We start from the raw sequence: 22,633 nt of genomic DNA, 5'->3' as shown, positions 1-22,633 counted from the left end.
ATTATGAATGCGCTTCACAAAGTTACTAGGCACCTGTCACAATTAAGCTTCGCTTGGACTGTGGTATACAGTTAACGAAACGCGTAGTGTTCTGTATAACAGCAAATTGCAAAATAGTTCAGAAACCAACATAATATATGTATATAGTACTCGGAGAATATACTAACTTTAGTCTTAATTATAGTTTGATTCTTATATAAGCCGGTGTGTATGGGAAACATAAAGGGGGACCCCTCTGAGGTATATAGGAACATAGTTTCATTTTTTGAGTATATTTTATAAAAAAACTAGCTTTTATATTATACACTGAGAGGTCTGTAGAATTTCTCCTAAGTAAGAAGTTGAATTTTTCAATTCAAATAATAATTTCAGGTCAGTAAGTTGGCATTTTTAAGCTGGCATTTTTATCCTGCAAGTTGGCACATAAGCTACTTCAAGCGCTAAAAGGCTTTTTATTTAAAAATTATAATAAAATATTTATGGTTTTTAAAAAAATAATTTTTAGCAGTGTATAAGCAATATATAGCCTTTGAACCTACTACAACCAATAATAAACAAAATAAACCACTTCACCAAAGTGTTCCCCAATCTATATATATTTACTTAAATACTGAATGCATTAAATCCTATTTAAATAGGCAGAACTGTTGTCGGGAGTAAAATACCTAACATCGGGACAAAGTGCGACAAACAATTGAATGGGGGCAAACGGGCGCAGGAAGAACAACGTAGCGGAGTTATTCTACGAGTATAATGTGATACGTTTGTATGTAACTGTTGTAGATACGAGTTTATATGTAAGTAAGCTGGTGTAAAAATCTTTTAGTATTTACTAGATGTTTAGAATAGTATAGAAGTGGAGTATGAAATGTTTTAACGCTTTGTTTCTTTTTAAATTATAAAGCTATCCATTTTAATGTTATAAACGTTACTCTGTCTGTTTGTCTGTGACGATATCACGGACAAACCCTTGAGCCGATTTTGATAAAATTTATTATATTAAAATACTTGAGGGTTTTAGGATGAACATAGTTTCATATGTTATGTTTACTTATTTTGTTCATTATAAATAATTAGGTTTATATTTTCTTACTACTGAAACTTAAAATAATTTCATAAATATATCAAATACGAAATAACGAATATGTCGTATACTTCAAGCCAGCGAAGCCGCGCGATTCCGCTAGTTTTCTATATAATAATTATGTATAGAATTTCTTATTTTTATTATTTACAGCCTCACTCTATATACTATAGCTTTATAGTAGGGTAGGCACAAAAACTTTAGTGTTAAGACAGTACGTTCCTATTACATTGTCCAATTTTCGAGACATTGCGTGTTGGGTGATGAAACGCAACGCCGTTCTTTATGATGTTAACAGAGCAAGGAAATGAAATTAATTCTCCCGAGTTCGTACCCATATCCGTCGCATATATATGTAATACATTTAATTTTATAACTTATATTGTATATTAAATGATTATTAGGCAAATAACTGATTCCATAAAGAATTATATTATGTATACATCTATATGAAAAACATATTTTTTAGTACCTACTAACAGAGAAATAACAGCAGTACCGCAGTCAACATCACGGCATATATCGTCAGTTATTTACGGTAACGACACTAGCTGCAGAGTTTAACAGGAAATGTACTATCACGTCAAAGTAACAAGCGGAGTTAGAGCATATAGGTATGCTGTTTTATGACATGCCACATAAAGAGACTGTCTGTCTTTAATATATTGTAGTAATTTTTTTACTAAATTAAAAAAAAATATTTTTTGAGCAGTCGAATTTTGGAGGTATTGCGTGCATTAACACCAGAGCGAAGATATGAAAATATACATTTAAATAAATATTTCATATCCTCGAGTGAGAATCGAACTCACAACCTGTCACATCGTTTACATTAGTAGTATTTTCTATTATAATTTACTTTTGACATATTATCCACTATTTTCACTTCCGTCCTCTATTATAAATAAACCGTGGCGTTAAATTCCGCCTTACAAGATAAAGTGTCTTGAATCAAGGTGGAAAGTGGAGAACGGAGTACATATAGGTTTCCGAAATAGAGTACGAAACTCAGCCAGCCGACAGTAAAATATTTTCGCGTGGAAATAACATTCATTCAGTGAAAATGAAGATTCATTGTGCTTAAGTGTTAGAACTAGACTGAGAGATTATAAGCATCAGCTTCACGCTCACAACAGGGTAGGCAGAAGGAACATAGCGTTAAGATACTCCGTTCCCCACTTTCCGCCGAATTCTGGAGGCATTGCGTGTTGAGTGACGGAATTCAATGCCGCGCTTTGAGAGAGATTACAAGGATATTTATTAATATGTTTATACTAGCGGACGCGCGCAACTTCGCTTGCTTATTTTGGGGGTGAATTCTTATAAGCCATAAAACATGTGTTCAATGAAATATTTTTAAGAGTCTAAATTTCAATTTTTATAAAAATCGGTGGCGATTTGAAGATTTTTCCATACAAACTTTCAACCCCTTATTGGCACCCTTAGGGGGTGAATTCTAGAAAACCATGAAACACATGTTCAATTAAATATTTTTGAGAGTCTAAATTTCAAATTTTATAAAAATCGGTGGCGATTTAACAAAAATTCTATACAAACTTTCAACCTCTTATTTGCACCCTCAGGGAGAGAATGCTAGAAAACGATGAAACACGTGTTCAATTAAATACTTTTAAAAATCTAAATTTCAAATTTTATAAAAATCAGTGCCGATTAAATTTTTTTTCCATACAAACTTTCAACCCCTATTTTACCCCTTTAGGGTAAAATTTTTTCAAAATCCCCTCTTAGTGGATGTCCAGATTACGAAAGTAAACTTTTGTCCAAATTTCACGTTTCTCCCATCAGCGGTTACGGCTGTGCGTGCGTCTTACCTCAGTCAGTGAGGACAAGTCCTTTTATATATATATAGATTGTTGCATTATAGACGTTTAAAAAATACTAATATTAGTTCTATAAAAATGATTATTTACTTGCTAGTTAGAAATGAGGGTCGTAGATACGATTCTGCGTATCTAGCAATTTAAAGCATTTTAATGGCACTCGATGTGAATCACGTTAGTTAGTGCCAATTTATCGTTTGAATGCGGGCCATGTCTGTAATTTATTAAGATAACTTTGGATTTGTAGATAGAACTTAAAGGAAACTTATGGACTAATCGTTGTATTATTTTTTGTTAGCTTCATGCTGAATCCTGTAATGGCAGACCACACTTTCTAACGAATTTTCGCGATATTTATAATTGTGTGGTAACTAAACAAATTACGATATTCAACTAAACAAATCATTCCCCGGAGTGAGAATCGAAACTAGAACCGTAGCGATTACAGACACTCGCTGTGCTACTGCACCGCGACTGCCTTATGATGTATTTTAATAGTGATTGTCTTATACATCGGTATCAGTAATAATAGTTATTGGATACATTAATGAATACGATAGTTTCTGTTAATATTACTTTTGTTTTAAAGGTAAAGAATTGAGTACGATCTAAAAAATAGGCTTTTTTTTAAAATTTATAATACTAAAAATCGATTGGCAATATGGAAGCGGAGAAAAATGAGAAAAATAGTTTTAGATCCTTAATCGATATAAATTAAGATAGTTTCGGCCGAATTCTAAAGCCATTTTGCCTCGTTTCAAAATGTGAAAATTAGAATATAAAATATTTCACTTTGCTCGAGTGGGAATTGAACCTACAACCTGTCTAGCTTACGGTCGCAGAGAGTAATATAGAATATTACTTTTAAACTTTGCTGGCTCTATCATGGTTATTTTATGGTAAATTCTTACATCTTAGAAGTTTCTAAGTAACAGTTAGTTCAGCTTCAAACAACAAACTTTAAAGAACAAAATGATTTTGTAAAACACGAATATTCACTTCTAACTAAAATTTACTTCCAGTCTTATTTTTATTTTTTTTTATAATATATTTATAACGTTCATTTCTTAAATAATATTTTTAAATGTTGATAAAGAAACATTGATTCTCCGCTATTAATCTAAAGCTTCTCCATTGTACGTCGCTAAGCTCGATCTTTGACTCTTCGTATAAAACTGTTACGAGCCACTTTACATATGTCATCACTATTTCATAGGAATTTGTATAATATTGATAAAATACCAAATAACTTCCATTTAATTACAGTTTGGGTTGTCCGCTGTATAGAAAACAGATGTCATGTTAGTTACTTTCATTTCTTCGCTCTGATAATAAGACAAAGTGCGGCGTTAGGTTCCGCCACTCAACATGCAATGTCTCGAAAATTAGGCCGAAATGTCTCATGACGGAGTGTCTTAAGTCTAGGCTTCTGCTTGCCTTCCTTTATGAAGGAAACGGTGTAGCTAAGAAAAAGTATTTAACATGTAAAAGCAATAAATTCAATTAAAAAAAGATTTTTAATTTACATTTTCATAACTAGGACATCAATTAATGACTTTAAAATAATAACTTTTTAATACTGTATACTATATTTACAGTAAATCTTTCAAAGTACTACTTTATATTTTAATTGTAATTACACAATCTATTGATTGATTACCTTATAAATTGAATATTTCCTACTAAATTAATTTTGCAACTTGTTCTTGAAGGCAAACGAAAATTATAAATTACAAAAGTTTGTCTAAATGTGGAGACGCCGCAATGATTATTTATGAGTTTGTTTTGTATTTAAGACAATGTATTCACTATTGGTGATAATAAGAAAATATTTGTATGATGAGTACTTTACCCTATATATGTTATGTTGACTTTGATTTTTAATTGATTCATGAAAGTGGTGTTAACTGACTATGTAAGTCACCCCCAATATACTTAACTTACAGTTGTTTTAGATACCTCATTTGGTGCAATAATGACGTATTTGCATTAGTAGTTTGTAGTAGTTTATCCACATTTATTGATGTATTCCAGACAGAGATTACCAAAGCGATTCATTTTCTCGAGAGAGAATCGAACTTACAACCTGTCGTGTTTAAAGTCCCATGCTTGAGCCTCTTCGCCACGTTTGGCTTCAATATCGATTCCAAAAATAATTAAATTTAAATAATAAATATGTAGATATACATAAGTATTAATAAGTGATTTGTTATTTTTCAACTTTGTTTACCCTGAAGTTGTTAAAATATTATTTTCTGTTATTTAATTTTAGTTTAACATTTACGTTATTTTTAAAGTCGGTTTAATTTATTTATTATACAATACTCGTGGACTACAGGACCCTTGCCATACAACTTAGGTATTTTAGAATTTCTCATCAGTTACTGTACCTACAGTTCATGTATCAAAATAAATAGAGAATAGATTCACTCACAATACACGCTGCGTCCAGGTTAATCAATTTCCGATTTTACATTCTCCTAAATTCGTGAATGCAATGTATGTATATGTATTCTGTTGTTTTAGTTATTCGTTTGTTTTGTTTTGTATTTTCTTTTTTTTATTTACATATATATTTTTTTCATATGTATAGTAACTTTGGATGCACTTTGGTCGTAGTTGTATTTGATTTTCTTCAAATTTATTGAATTAAATACTTTAAATTGACATAACTTTTTTATTTATGAACCGATTGTAATAAAATAAACCCATATAGGGTTTATAATAAAACATATAGTTTTCGGAATCGGTTAAGTCGATTCTGAGATTAGCGATAACAAACGCACGGACAAACGGACAAACAGACAAAAAAATTATAAATCGTGGTTTTGGGTTCCATTAGGTTAATAAAGGTTCCCAATAACATTTTTTTTTAAATGTCTTCCAAGTACAGACGCCGATCCTCTTACGATTTTATTATAATACTTATAATTCTTCTATTCATTCATTCATTCATGACTTATTTTTGATCTTAGATACTTACTTACTTAATATGATTATTTTATATGAAATATACAAGTATATTGAGGCCAATTATAGCGAGGCACAAACGTACGACTGTAAATTCGACAGGTTGTGGATTCTATTCTGCAGATGTGGGTTCTATGTAATCAATGTAACATAGATAAGTTATAACAACTGTCTCAGAATTTCGACGTAGCTTTATAAGAACGTATGGCTTAGTGGTCAGAGTGCTTTAACGAACCCAAGAGCCGTAGGTTCGAGTTCCCGTTGCTTTAAAATATTAACACGTTAAATATTTTTCTACATTCGATATGGAATAACATTTTGAAAATGTAATAAATGTCTTTCTAATTACTTTTAGATATTTGCTATATAATCTCATACTTCAACGTATAAAAAATACAAAAAAAGAGAGTTCAAAGAATTTCTTTATCGCCCTGTATAACGTAAGATCAAGCTAAATTAAAAACACTATTTTTAACGATGACTCTCCTTATTTTCTCTTCTATTTATTTACCAAAAATCACATAAAGCTTCAGATACAAAACACATAACTTGTTATCTTAGATTTAGGCCTTTTCCGTTTTAATCAGTACGGCGGAAACGCTATCATTCGGAACCAATTGACCCGAATACAATACCCTCGTTATCTTCTACACTTATAAGAAATAGTCATATTTATTTTAGAAATTTGCTATAGGAATACGTTCAGGGTTCGACTCCAACTCAGGGGAATGAAATATATATTATACAGTTTATATTTCAGATCGATATATCCATGTGATCTCAAGTTAAATGCTCTTGAGGGACATCAAAGTGTTTCTATAATGGAATGGAACCCCCATTGAGGTACGAGACCCTAAATATAACTCACAAAAAAATATATATAATTTAATAATTATTTACCCCGAGTGGAAATCGAATCTATAACCTTCGCGTTAACAGTCTACTTACGCCTTATATTTTTTTGCAGTTTCAACAAAACAAGACTTATAAAGAGAGAGGTTGTCATCATTAAAATAAATTACTAAGTCCAGCTCCGAGCGTTTAAATAATGCATAGCAAAGGCTATGAGGGCTGTCTGCCATTGTTTCTGACCTCACGAATGCTTGGACTCATTTTTTTTTGAAGCGGAAAATGTACACGTTTTACTTTTAAGCCTTCTAGCAAACTGATTTACTAATTGGATTACTTTTAAATGTAATTTATGTTGTTTGTGTGCTTATACTGTGGCACTGGTAACTGGTTGAGGTTTTTCTAGCACTAATCTTGATTTTAGTGATAAGTGATAATTTTTTACTAGTCTTCGTCATTAGAAAACAATAAAAAATCTTTGACATTAGAAAACTGTGTAATAGAAAAGGTTGAATTTTTAAATGCTTTTTTTAGTCCAACTTTTACATCTGTGTTAAAATATCTCTAGCTATACAAAGGACGACCATAGAAGTATCTAGAAATATTTTAAAATTTTAACTGTAGTATCTAGAAATATTTTAAAATTTTAACTGGATTGGGATCATCCCACCTCACCTATTCCTGCGTCTAGGCCGCGATGTTAGGTTCTATCACTCAATACACGATACCTAAAATTAGAACAGAAAGTGGAATTACACTCGTAGTGTCTTAACCCTGGGTTCTCCTTGCTTTCTAAGCGGGATAAAGAGTGACACTGAAAAAAATTACATCCAGTTGTCTAAGAATTATTATTTGCTTCACGCTGTATCCCGCAACTAAGTTCCCGCCAGTTAAGACACTCCGTTCCCCCTAAAGAAAATTCCGTTTCCCACTGAATGGACTGAAAGATTGAATACTAGTATTCAAAAAAATTTAAATATTCCTTAGTGAAGTTGCCTACAACTTTTTTTCCAGAATACGACTAAGTTGAAAGTTTTAATGATATCATATTCGAACTTTTTTCAAGTTTTACATTCTTGTTAAAGTGAATTTAGTAAAGGAACTTCGTTGGAAGTTTAAATTGTTGGTAGGTTCGCAAATATTTTTACTTTTAAATATATATTTTCTATACCTTGATTAAATTTGATTTTGATTTAATAATAGAATACCTCAGAGATCCCCTCGCAATCCATGTCTGTTCTTCAAAATGGAAAAAAACTAAAACGAACTTTGGACATCACTTTGGACAGCCCGATCAGTAGATGTAACGTTACACATGGTTTCATTTTCTCGCTCTGGTAACGAGGAAAAGCCGGCGTTAAATTCCACCGCTCATAACGCATTACTTCAAAAACTAAACGAAAGTGAGAAACGGATGTGTCTTCATGTGGAACGGAGTTTCTTAACATTAGATTCCCAGGTTCCCTCTGTTTACTTTACTTAAGAGAAACACCATTCTCTGTAAGAAAATTTTACGATAGTATCCACACAGAATTCGTGGCCATCGTGGCGTAGTATAACAGCTTCTGACTGTAAACGTATTAATTGTGGGTTCTATACTCCCTCGAAATCATATTTAAACTATATTTAATACAACGCTCAGGCAATAAGCGCGGCGTAGAGTTCCGCCATAAATTGTTTCAAATTCGGATTGAAAGTGAAGAATAAACTAGAACAGATCTTCTCTAGATAACCTAATTTTCTGATTATTTTCACAAAGAATATAATAAAAAAGAATAAATAGACAGATTTGTCACAAGTCCGCTCGTCTTGTGTTTAATGTTGTAACAAAAATAATATGAAAAGCAACAAACAAAACAATCCTATATTCAATTACGTTTTTCTTACATATTCTCCATGGATGAGATGGAATGTAATTGATTGTGGCCATTATTGTTTTACTTTCTCAGCATTTATTCTGCAAATGTTCATTATTTTTTCTACTGTTTTTTTTTCTGTCTGTTATAATTATTTATATTATTATAAGATATTTGTTATGTTATAGTTACTAGCTTTATATATTTATATACTTACTGTCTATGTAGAGGCTGCCGTGGCGTAGTGGCGCCGCGTCGGCAATGGTGGAGGAATGGGGTACGATTTCTGTTTTGGGGAAGTGAATTATTTTCCTTTTATCGCTCGCATACGACAAAGCACGATGTTAAGTTCCCCCATTTGATACGTAATGTGGGGAACGGAGCGTACTTACATTAGTTGAAAAAATAAAAAATATACTCTATTTATAATGTACAGTATATTAAAAAAAAAACCTATTTTTTTCACAAATAATCTGAGCGGAAGGTTAAATTTTGCCTCGATTTTATTCTTACTATTATGTTTGCTTATCCATTTTCATCCATTTGCTCTGTCCATTATTTCATGCTTTACATTAGATGATGGTAGGACCCGTACCGACTAAATAAACAAGAGGAAATATCGACATTTTATTTATATATTTTATTAAATAAACATGTCTACTAAATATAAATATAGTTACTAAAATTTGAGCTTTCTATAATTGTTTACAGTTAAACCTTAGTTTAAAATTTTTAAAATTTTTTGTTTTGACGAATACGGCACTCAAGCAAAATTTATATAATTTTGGTAGTGTCTAGTTATTATCCTATACCTTATAAAACAAAGTCGCTTTTCGTGTCTGTCTGAACTTTCTAACTCTTCTTCTTCTAAATCACCCAACAGATTTTTATGCGGTTTTCACCATTAGGTCGAGTATGTCTCAGGGAAGGTTTATATATAGTTTATTATTTGTACATTCTTATGTAAATTAACATAAATACGGTAAATGTGTATAAAGTCCTACCCGTTGAGACACTTTCGCGCATGCGCTGCACTAATAGTAAGTACTACATGAAAATAATGTACTGGAGTATTGTTCCTCTTAATAAGATCTACAAAAAAGTCCGCGACAGCATATTTTTATCTTTTAAGAATAACGTGTAGTGATCATATTTCTGTCTAAAAATAGTAATTTCAATATATTTTTTATTGTGAGGGATATTTTGCCATAATGGTATTAATCCTTATCCTTTAAAATACTTTATTAATTTTCTACGTTAAACGAAGATAAAATTTGCTTTTTACACTATTTCGAAATTGCGAATACTATTAGAGAAAAACGCATTTAATTGTTGACACATCCCGCCGTTGACACATCAGCTGTATGTTACTCAAGTTTTACTTATCCCTTACTCTCAGCATATAAATAAGTATATTAGTTACGTTGGCCATTTAATGTAGATCAAAACTGTTTTTTCATTTTAATAAGTAATTTAGAAGTTGTTACAATATCAAAACATCCTTGCTGCGAAACGCGCCCCGCGACGTTTTGCTTATACAAGCGCGTCATGAGCAGTCATCGGTGGTTCAGTGGTAGAATGCTCGCCTGCCACGCGGGCGGCCCGGGTTCGATTCCCGGCCAATGCATTCTATTTACTTTTCCTCACAGGTAGCCACGTAGTGCTTGCTTTTCATCAGGGACAGAATAACTTCTTCAGCATTAGCCACAAGCTCGAAAAAAAACCCCGCCCGCTATAGAAGCATAGCAACGAAGATTTAGATGCGTTTGCACGTATTGGATAATTGGAGTTGAATGTATTATTTCAGAGCGATATATTTGGTTTCATATATTTTGTATTAGTTATTAGTAGGAAGGCTTTTGTTTATAATTTCGTCCGTTTAAAAATAGTCATTTAACTATCTAAAAATAGTCATTTAAATATATTTTAATAAGTACTTGAAAAGATTAGTAGCACAGATTTAAAATTACGGTACCTACTAAAAAATCCTTGCCGAGTAAAACAATTGGAAAATCCTTATTGGAACTACGAAAATGCGGGTTGCATTAGAGTTTAATTAATTTTCACATTATCTTAAGTGCTTTGCAAACATACATTATATGAATAATCCAGTAGTAAAAGCGGGCGAAGCCGCAAGGGGGTCGCTAGTTAAAATATAAATGTAACATATATTTGATAGTAAATAAATAAAAAAAACTATAAATAAACTATAATTATTTGCACAATAATTAAGGTACAAAATAATTCAATTACCATATCATTCCTCTTCATTATGACGGGAAAATTACTGAAGTAGCAGGTCGTATGTTTTTAACGAGCGTATATAACCAGAGGTATAATAAAAATCGTTTATGTGATATAATTTGAATATTTATTTCGTAATGTCACTGGAAACAACACAAGAGCGGGCGGCGGTGACGCTCAGGACTCGCGAGCGACGCCGTCGCGGCTACATAAACTATAAAACAATTGTTCAACGTTGCTATCATAGTATAATATATATCTTTATATTATTTACAATTCAACTAACTTATTATTTACACTAGCTACAGACGTTGAAGTATGTATAACATACATAAAGCCGAAATATCTTACAAATAGAGGGGATAATACAGTCCATCCGAGACTCGCTCAGGTATACACATAGTACTGACATTTTCGTTAGAATTTTTTGTTGCGTCCGCGTCGGTGGGTGCCGAAAAGGATTCGAGCGAATGCCTGACGGAAATCGGGACTGAATATCGTGTAGATGACCGGGTTGAGTGTCGAGTTAAAGTAGCCGAGCCATAGGAAGAAGCTTGCGAGATAGTCGCTAATCACACATGTTTGGCAAATTGGCATAACTAATGCCATGATGAAGAACGGCAGCCAGCAGAAGACAAACGCTCCTGTGATAATTGCAAGGGTTTTGGCAGCTTTTCTTTCTCTTTTCGCTTCAAGAGACTCTTTCTTCTCTCTATGAGATGGAGCTGGGGCAATAGATCGTTCCTGTTTCGACCCATTTGTTACGGTCGAGGAAGACTTTTCTGGAGAAACAGATGGTGGTGGTATCTTCTCGTTTATAGTAAACGCTGTTGTGCGAGGTTCTTCATCTAGCGTATCTACAGTTGAAGTGCTTTGACCTTCAGTCAGTAAGAGCGCTGCAGCTAAAGTTTCAGCTCGAGTTCTTTGATTACACTTCTTCAGATTAAGAAATCGCTTTTTAACGAATCGCCTGTCTCTTGCAGGTTGGATTGGCCTTCCAGTAGGCGTCGCACCATCAGCTGATGTCGGTCTAGGAGGAGGTGGTTCTCGTCTCCTCCTTATACGTCTTCTTGCTGTTTGGAATATCTTCCAATATAAAATAAGTATAACCGCAAGAGGGACGTAGAAAGTTGAACACGTTGCAAATATTTGGTAAGCCAAATCTTGGCTCACTAGACACTTTTGTTGCTGTGTTATCCTTGCAAGGTAATCGGGATCTTTCCATCCTAATTGGGGTGCTAGGGAGACAATGAGGGCAGCTGCCCACACGAGGAAGATCATGGTGAAGATACGTCTTTGGTTTCTTATATGAATATAGTCTACGTCTGTCACAGCCCAGTATCTACAAAGAAAAATATTTGGTCAACAAGATTTTTAAATTTAATTTTTAGACAACAATTCTTAATAATTGAGTTAAATTATAAGTATTATTTAGAACATAATTATGATTGTATTCAAACTATTAAATTATAAAAATATATTTTACCTATCAGTAGCAATAGCAACAAGATGAAGTATCGAAGCGGAACTGCACAGAACGTCGCTAGAAGTCCACATATCACAGAGTTCAGGACCCAGGATCCATCCTTGGCTGACCTGTTAATTTTTAATAGAATGAAGAATTAATTAAATGGGATTTTTTATTACGCTCTTATGTAAATGATAATGATTCTTGTCTCTTCCTTAAATTCTCCCTAAAAACAGTTTTTTATGAAACTTTGAGAATTCTTTACAAAAGTTAAATATTTAACGTAAATACAATATATATAAAATATATAACTTTGTTCAATAAACGCGTTTAGTCTAGTAAAACAGGTAAGGTCGATCGTAAGAGAAAATTAATTAACATTTGTATATATAATCATATACATGTTTTAACTATAAATCACTCTATTGCTTAAACTAGCGTATAAAGTCGCAGTAAACCATTAAGCCAAGTAATGTGAGTATGTTAAATACTCGTACAATTAATTACTGGAGTGGCTCTTGGCATAAATTAAACTTTTATTACATTATTAATGTAAATCTACGTATTTGTTGATTCTACTTATGCACAGTTCTTACTGTAAGCGTAGACTACAGGTTCAATTTCATATACTTAACAAATTAAATCAAAGAGAACTTAATGTTAAAAAGATAAAGAGACGTTTTATTTTTTCGTTCGTCTTCATATTGTATGACAGATCGAAAAAAAAATTAATATAAATTATTATTCAGAGATTACTCTGAACGCCGTTTTAGGCAATGAGGGTGGCTTGTTCAATGAGTTTTAATAAATAAACCCACAAAATCATATACATAAAATATCATTTTTTTCCATTCCCGTAAGAATGCTTTTTTATTTGCAATTCAAATCTAAAATATTTTTTATTTAGGTAGATTTTTACAGCTACCACCGGCTTGTAGCTATTCGGAGAAGAGCAGGTACGAAAGGAAAGGTTCCCAACATAAAAGAGACCAAACTTACTTCATACACAGCACCCAAAGGCATGACAAGACAGGCGACCATCAGATCCGCCACCGCTAGTGAAGCTACGAGGTAGTTCGCGACGTTCTGCAGGTTCCTTTCTATTATGATCGCTGCTATTACGAATACGTTTCCTGTTGGAAGAAAAAAAATCTATGTATATTGTAAAATGGTTTTATTTAAATCCTATTTAATAAAATAAATATTAGATAAAATGCAGCAGAGTTTTTGGTATATTTAAAAAGTATAAAACAAGGCAAGGCGTGGGGCAGGTGGTCAAACGTGAGGAAAACGCGATGGTTGGTAGGTTTGATTCTCACTCGAGGAAATGAAATATTTAGTATTTAAATTCCTCGCTCTGGCAGCAAGGCAAGCATGATAAGTTCCGCCTCTGAACCCGCTATCTCTCCAGAATTCAGTGGAAAGTGAGAAAAAAGATATCGAGAATGTCGTAGCGCAGCGACACTGGGCGTCTATAGTATAGTCGTAAAGGGTGGCGTAAAGTTCCATTATTGAACTCGAAATATCACTAAAATTGATAAGTCCGTGGAGAACAGAGAGATTCATTCCTAGGTTTCCTCAGCTTATCCTGTTATATACGCTATATAAAATAAGTCAAATATATTGCTAATTTAATTAATAAAAATTAAATATATTAGAATTATGTATAAACAGCATTAAATACAAAATATTGCACAAGATATTGCTTAAACAACAACAACAAACAGCTAATCCATTTAAACTAACGCAAATAAGATATTCATTCGTATCACAAAGACGCGGAAACTGATTCTAAAGCTCTGCAACATTCTATTATTTGTTCCAATAGTATTGCTGTCCATTTGTAAAATGAAGAAGATATACTTTTGTTGGATGGTGTTCTTTGATATCTTGGTTTGTTTGTCAAAGGTTTGATTTTGAGTTGGATTAGTGATCTTTTCGAGTGCGGCGTTGAGTTCTGCCACTCAACACAACCGCAATGTCTTGAAAATTGTTGTGTATATTTCGTTTGCCTATCCTGCTATGCGGGTAAAAAGCGTGAAGCTAAAAAGGCGAGGCAATTCGTGGCGCAGAGGCACAAAATGTGACTGTAAACACGACTGGTTGTGGGTTCGATCCCCACTCGAGGAAGTGAAATATTTATTTAAATTTATATTTTCATTCTTTCGCTCTGGTATCGAGGCAAAGCGCGGCGTTCAGTTCCGCTACTCAACACGCCATGCCTCTGGAATTCGGCATAAGGTAGGGAACGTAAGTGTCTTAAGAGAATGTGAAAATGAAATTTAAAAAAATTGTGAAGCACCACTGTTCTCTTTTATTTCTCTTTTCTCCATCCAATTATATATTTTAATATCTTATATAGAAGAAAAAACTTAAAAATGTACAATTGCGATAGCTTATATGCCGTATAATCTTTCTTTTACGATCATAGCCCATTACCATTTATGTACAGTGCCAATTGACGTCACAGCAAAACAACAAGACGACCAACGTTACTGCCAAAACCGAGCGAAATTTAAAAAAAGCGAAAATTATCGATGTGTGCCTTAAAAATGTACATTAAGTATATACATTTTTCAAGCACCTATCAATTAAATCAAAGAAATATCCTTTCTATATAGTAAATGGCGGCTTAATCACCAAAAGTAATTTCTTATAGGCAACCATGAAAAAATCAAGGAATTCATTTCTTAAAAGCGTGCAGAAAGGTGCAAAAAGCATTATTAAAGAAATAACTTAATTATTACTTTAAAATAGAATTGAGATACTATTTGAAAATGGCTTTAATACCCCCATTCTCCTCAATAGTTATATTAAATTAATAATAACATTTCTATTCATAAGGCATTGTAGATATGATTTTAAATTAATCTCGCTCGGAAATTCATAGATTCATATGAATATGTATTTGGTACTGGTTTCTGTTTGTTAAATTGATTAAATACCACCTCTGGGGAGTCCCTATTCGATGTATTTAACGGATCATGGAGAGAATAAGCTTTGATAGTGATAATAACTGTTATATAAGTTTCAATAGCTCAGTAAATAGATATTTGTGTTATTTGGAAAGTTATTATATTATGTAGGCCGTAGCAGTGCCTGTAAGCTCAACGGTTTTAGGTTCATTTTCCACTTGTATGAATTAATTATTTTCATCTCCTCGCTCTCGAAGTTGGGAGGAAAATGAGGAATGGAATGTTTTAACACTAGGTACCGCTTACTCTGCTATATGTGGAAAACAGTGTTAAGCTAAAACAATATTATAAAAGTAGATTTTGAATATTGTGCCTGGAGTCGTTTTTTACTCATTAGTCGATTTTATCTCCATTCCGCAAAGCAGGGTACGCAGAGACAACTTAGTGTCAAGGCACTCCATCCTCCACATAGATACTAATATCTATAAATGACTTAATGAAACTTTGACTATTCCCTATAGATTTGTAGAGAATATAAATTTCTGTAGAGATGATCATACAAACATATTTACTTTCGTAATATTCGAGTGCTTGGAAACCTAAATAGAGTATCATTTCCAAATTCTATCTATTTCCGCTAATATCACACTCATAATTATGTCAAACTGAAACCCTTTTTTTTAAAAGTCGGTTTAAAAAGAAAAAATTGCACAATATTTTGTGCCAAAAAAATCTAGAAAAAATAAAGTTTTTATTTAAATTCAGGATTTTAATTCAATATCTCTTGTATTTAAAACGGAAACTTGAGTACAAATTATATACTGAAGTAGGTGAAGTTAATTAAACGCGTCCCACCTGTACCGTACGGTGAACTATACTTACCTACATATATTTTAATAAGCGATAATTAAATATTTAACACCACCTGTTTCAAGTCGCATGTCAAAATTAAGAACAGTAGTTTATAATATTCTTAAGAATATCGAAAATTTGTGAGGCGTAGTGAAGTTGTGACTTACAAATTATTATATTTAATTTATTTATGTATTCGCGCTCTGGTATACGATGCTCGGCGTTTAACTCCACTAAACACTCAATATCTGAAAAATTCAGCGGAAAAAAGATAACGGATTGTCAACCCTAGGACGCCTACCCTGATATGTGCAATAGGATTTAACGTGAAGCTGTAAAAAATATTGTAAAGTGCTTTACTGGGAACCTGGGAACTTAGTGGAGAGTGGAGTCAAACCCGCTACCTGTTGTGTTTATAGTCGCACGTTTGTGCCTTTGCGTCACGACTAGCTTTCTTTAAATAATTGAGTGATAAAAGTGAGTAATTACTAATTACTATAAAGCAATCATTATTTAAAAATGTGAAATAATTATATTAATAACTAGCGGCCCGCCCTCGGCTTCGCCTGCGTGAACTACGTTATTATTAATTTCTGTATCCATGAGTACCTACGTCCTATAAGTGACGTCCATGCAAAATTTAAGGCTCCTAGCTTTTGTAGTAACGAAGTTTCATACAATCTTTCGACCCCAAAAACAACCCCTTAGAAGTCGAATATTGCAAATTCCCATCTTAGCGAGCACCTACGTCCTATAAGTAACTCCTATGCAAAATTTGAGATTCCTAGCACTTATAGTTTCTGAGATTTCGTGATGAGTGAGTGACCTTTTGATTTTATATATATAGATTTACTGATACATTTCTAAATTTTGAAACATAAAATAAATAAGATATCTAAACTTTATACAACTTCATTTTTTAATTATAAAAAATACGTTACTTATAACTTATAGTTATTTTACAAAAGTTTAGCGAGAAGCACTCAACTAAAATGATGCTTGACTCGCTAACTTCGTACAGTTGTTTGTAAACTGAATCGTTCCCGACACTGTGGTCTATCGATTTTCTACTTTGATTGTATTCAAAGTTCGATGGGTGTTATGGTCTTTATTGGCATATTAACTATATACGACACTAGTATTGGAGTCATTGATTCCAGATAGTGTTTTATATAAGCTTTCTATGTAATTAAGGAATGAAAGTAGTATATTATTATATATAGTAAGTCGTTATTCATTTTTGAGATTAGCGTGAACAAAGGTACAGAGAAAACATTTAAAAATACTTGTTTTGGGTTCCATTACTCTAATAAATAGGGGCATTTATTAGTGTTATGGATTATGGATGACGGGTTTTTCTTATATATCTTCCATCGTCAGACTTATATAGATTGTGTTCATTTTCTTTTCCCGATTTCTTGTACATAATCAAAATATTATTAAATATTGTGCAGGATTTATTGAAAAATATTATTTAAACCGTAAAATTAAATTAAGAAACTTCTTGCTTACAGCGTTAACACCAATAACAACTCGAGCCCGGATAGCATGTGCAACTGCAAATATAAAATTCGAAATGAAAACTTTTTTAATAAGCGTTTCAGATTCATACTTTTCAATATTATTTTTCGTTGTGTTCTATTTACATTTTTTATTTTAAATGACTAGAAATATTAATATAATAACCTTTGTAGAAATAAATATGTTTTTTTAAATTATTTTAACGTTCCTTGGAATGAAAGTCAGAACATCAAAAAAGTAAATGTGAAATGAGAGCCAAGTTGAATTTTGTGTAATGCGTCATTCTCGATCTCAGCGACAAAACAATCGGATATCTGTATGGGTACAATACAGTACAGTAGGGTTTCAATATTAGAATATCGAAAATGTTACATTAGAATAAAAATATCGATATTGAATTAGTAAAAATCGATATTTTCAACATTGCATTAATTAAATATTACGTGGCTTTTTAATTCAGCTGGAAACGGTTGTGCGTGTTTTAATAACTCAATCCCTATAGTGGTAATCGAACTCACAACCGTTGCATTTATAGTCAGATGAATTATGGTCTTAATTTATCCATTAGCTAATGAAACATTAGACTGTCAGGTAAAACATCGAATCTTTTGTCGATTATAATATACCTTCAAGCTTCAGTAATCTTATTATAAAAATAAGGATATTTTTAGACATCTTAAGAGCTCGTCATTTTTAATGTTGAGAAAATTCTCAAATATAGGCCTAATTGAATTGGAATTAAGGAAACAAAGGCTGTGCCAGTGGAAAAATACTTAGTTACATTCATTGTTTTAATCGGTTTCCATTTTCCGGCGCTCTTGGTTAAAAGAATTTAATTATCTTCATTGGATAATTATTCATTCGGTGTTGATTAACTTTTCCTGTTTTTGGATCAAATTAGGGCAGACGATGCTCTTATAGTTCGGATATAAAAGGTTAAATAAAATGGACGCGGGTTCAAGTCTCACTAAAGGAAATATTTATATTTTCATATCACGGTGTATCTCGCATAGAGCAGGGTAGATAAAATTGATGGTGATAAATAGAGAGGTGATAAAGGTAGTTTTATTTAACATTCACCTAAACATTAGATATATATTTGTTACAATAATGCATTAGTTCTAATTAATCTTAAAAAAATACAATTTACATATTAATATAGTTCCATAACAGTTATTGTAGGAGAAGTTTCCGAGCTCTATCTCTAGTACATAGATTTTCTCTCTATACGACATAGCATAAAACATTCTATATACAGATTATATCAACATTCGGTTCTCATCTTAGAAGGCGCAATAAGATATCAATTCATCAACAGTACAAGGCTTATCACAGCACTCGGACACCACCTGCCTCTTGCTCCTGCCCATACTGTGTGCTCTGTGGGGTGAGAGTCACTGCCAGCTCATGTCCGATACCATATTATGATGCATTTCTGATCGTTTTATCAAATTATTGTCACAAAGAAGTGCCAATGCTGACGCAAGTCTCCTCCCGCAGTATACTTGTCCAAAATCATGAGAAGAAACCATTTCTCCAAAGACGACGAAAGTCAGAATTAATAATGTTGGAACCTTCATGTTGATTTGTTGAAGTTACGTGGAGTTGTGTGCTTTAGTAGATGCCTGCTGGAGCTTTTATACTTTAGGAGATTAATCCATTTGCATAACATCTAAGAGAAAATAAGGATATGTGGGATAAGATTAAATTAGGGTTTCGTAGCTTCATAAAGGGAAAAATGGAACCCTTATAGGACCACTTTTTTGTCCCTCTGTTCGTTTACAAGTTTTTGCTGTATTTTGTATAAAAAATTACCGTGTAACTAAACCGTAGGGTAGGTACATTTTTTATTTATAATCCAAAAAAGATAAAAAAAAAATTATGTTTATTTAATAAATTTATATATTTACATTACAAACTTATATTTTTAGTATTTTTAAACAAAATGAGAGGCATACGTCTACAAACTTAAGTTTGTCAACATTTATAAGTCGTCCTCCCCGTTGACTTAATATTGGTACGGAACCTTTACGGTCGTTTTTGACTCGCACTTGACCAGTTTTTTATGGATTTCTATTACGCATTTCTAAAATATGATGTGTTTATATTTAGTAAAATTGAGTTTTAATGACAGATATAGGTCACCTTAGTGAAGCTATCGAAGTTGATATAATTGAATATTAATTAATCTTACAATGTATAAAAGCTTCATCAAATATAACCTGAAGCACACATCTCCGGATATACTCATTGTAACAACATGAAGACTCCAACCGTAGTAGTTCTGGCCATTTTAGGTCTTTTATTAACAGTATCGTCCCAAGATTTTGGTGAAGTTTACTGTGGAAGAAGACTTGCTACAGCGCTTGCACTTCTCTGTGATAACAATTTAATAAAGAGATCGGAAGTACATCAAAGTATTACCAACGACATGAACTGGCCATGGCTTGCGCCACACAGAGCACACGGGCTGGGCAGGAACAAGAGGCAGGTGGTCTCTGAATGCTGCGATAAGCCTTGCACTGTAAACGAGCTGATGTCCTACTGTGCATATTAAGAGGCGATAATTTCTTCTGGACTAGATATATTCTAATTTTGTATAAAATGGTGTACTTATATTTAGTTTCTAGGAAACATATATTGATTTAAAATAGATTTAAGAAATAATTAGATATAGATGTACGCATTAAGGGTACACAATTGTAATTAAATTAGATATTCATCTTTTAAGTTATATTTAATATTTTTCAAATATATCTGTCTACTTAGTCTAATTTATTTTTTTTGTACTGTATTATCCTTTATGTTATCTTATATAATAAAAACCGGCTAAGCGTTTGAATGCGCGGCGAATTTCACATGAAACGCATGTAAATCGATACATAAATGGTCGGGTCTCTGGTTGCATTGACATAAAAGCTTGAATTTTTTCTGTATCTTAAGGTCCTATAGACTGAAATATTTTATAATAACTTCGACTTGATATTATCACGCGGTATCGAGATAAATGGTCTTGACAGATGGACAACAAAGTTTCGTTTTTACCTTTGAGGTACGGAACCCTAAAAATATTTTTTAGCCCCTCACAATTTGTAAACTATACTGTAGATTACTACATATATATATTTATTAAAGCATACAAATAGTAGAATAATTAGTTTTGTCGGCGAAGTAGAAAGCATTATTCAATATTGAACTTGGTTCTAGATTGATATTCCCAGGTTTCCATACGTCACTGTGATTTGATTTAAAAAACAACTTACTCTCATTAACGTTGTTAGAACATTGTTGATAGATCGACAACTAGCATTGCTTCTTTACCATTCCTTCAGACGTACAGAGAAAGTCTGTTGATACTCAATTCAACTAGAATCAATTCAACTAAATCTGACTAGTTGTTAGAAGCAAATGAGAAGTAAAATTGTGTTTAAAAGTTCGTTAAATTGTGTTTTTTTAAATAATATATTATAAATATAGATTCGAAAGAAAAGGGAAAAATGGAATAATAAATTATTATTATTTTTAATTTAAATCAATAAAATAAAGAACAGAACAAGTGGACATTGTTATCAAATAAAAAAAACCTTAAGAATTATCTTAGCTGGTATGTTACCCTTGGACATTAAGAATTTTGTTATCGATCTCACGATTTACTCTTTAAAAGCCGAATGGCCACAGAGAAAAAGACACTAAGAAAACACTCCGTTTTCTGCATTCTAGCCAAATTCGAGACATCGCGTGTTGAGTGGCGGAACTCAACCCCGCTTTATATCACATCAGAGCGGGAAAATCAAAATTATTCATTCCTTTAAGTAGAAATTGAATACGCAAACATATTATAGCCAGATATTTATTCCACAGCACTACATGGCCACCAAAAAAAAAAAACTGTAAAAAATGAAAAAAGTATGTACTGGATTTTTTTTGGGTCATTTTATTTTAAAAGCTTTCATACAATATAGAGTTGCTCTTGATTCTAGTGTTTTAGAAACCGATATCGGAATTTATGTATGCAAAAGGCGTATTTTGATATTTTCAAATTGTATTTGCCCGGTTATAAATAGTGTACAGACAATATATATGTAGATTTCTACTATTCATTATTTCCAAAGGGAATTAATATGTGACATGTGGTTTTAAAAACCATATTACAATTATTATTTATCGATTTCTATTAATAATTAATAGATATTATTGTCAATTTTAAGCAGTCATCGTATAGGGGCGGCATAGGCGCTTTTGATGTAGAAAAAGCATTTGATGAAGTAAAGCGTGTTTTCAGTTTTTTCAACCATATCCCTAATTATTGAGCCAATCGTGGCGCCGGGGTATAAGCGTGTACAGGTTTTGGGTTCGATTCCCACTTGGAGAAACGAAATATTTAATATTTTCATTTCTTAGTTCTGATGACGAGGTGTATCGCGGTTTTCAGTTTCGCCACTCAACACGCAATGCCTCAAGAATTCGGCGAAAAATGGGGAACGGATTGTTTTAACACTTGGTTCCCTAGGTTCCCTCTGCCTTCCCTGCTGTGTGAGCGATACAGCGTAAAACTAATATTGTATAAATTATTTTTCTATACGAAAACTTTTGAAATAACGGAAACAATCCCGTCTATTCCAGGACAGAATTGAATTGGCATGGACAAACTGAATACGAATTATTATGGGCTCGCTTTAGCTGTTTTATGTACGGTAGTTTTGCTCAGATTCCCATACTCGTTACGTTCGTTAATTTGGATAGATGCCAGTAAAATGCTGCCAAATATCCTAATAATATTAGTATGATTAGAAAAATATTGGTGTTTGGGCATAATGAAATGCCTTGTTTTATTATTGAAGACTTTGTTTATATAGTTTATAAGTATATGAGAAAACAAATAAAAGTAAGGAATGGATTGTCTTAATGCTGTATTTCCTCTGTCAGTTCTTCTATAATCGGGATACTGCTTAAAGCTTACCCTTACCCTTCATAGGGCAATAAGAGGTTCTCTGACTGAAAGATATGGGAACGATCTTTTATGAGAATAATTA

The 22,633-nt window shown here is 32.5% G+C and overlaps 1 protein-coding gene and 1 pseudogene across 2 annotated transcripts in view; one reads left to right on the top strand and one right to left on the bottom strand.

Moving 5' to 3' along the window:
• Positions 1 to 10,948: 10,948 nt before the first annotated feature.
• Positions 10,949 to 22,633, bottom strand: part of LOC146533749 (5-hydroxytryptamine receptor) — a 56,078-nt gene continuing 44,393 nt past the window's right edge. The window contains exons 4-6 of the mRNA XM_085194296.1: positions 13,312 to 13,445; positions 12,331 to 12,440; positions 10,949 to 12,186 (exon numbers count right to left, since the gene is read on the bottom strand). Of these exons, the coding sequence (XP_085050422.1) occupies positions 11,262 to 12,186; positions 12,331 to 12,440; positions 13,312 to 13,445 (1,169 nt within the window). The 3' untranslated portion in view covers positions 10,949 to 11,261. The remainder of the gene's footprint in view (positions 12,187 to 12,330; positions 12,441 to 13,311; positions 13,446 to 22,633) is intronic.
• Positions 19,847 to 20,378, top strand: LOC146533751 (bombyxin A-3 homolog pseudogene; annotated as a pseudogene). The gene has a single exon (XR_014878544.1). The product of XR_014878544.1 is annotated as a bombyxin A-3 homolog pseudogene (transcript).

The sequence above is a fragment of the Heliconius melpomene genome, chromosome 12, assembly GCF_056956725.1.
Source record: "Heliconius melpomene rosina isolate 202511_hmr_F chromosome 12, ASM5695672v1, whole genome shotgun sequence".
NCBI classification, from domain to species: Eukaryota; Metazoa; Arthropoda; class Insecta; order Lepidoptera; family Nymphalidae; genus Heliconius; species Heliconius melpomene.
This window is presented reverse-complemented; position numbering and strand designations above follow the sequence as displayed.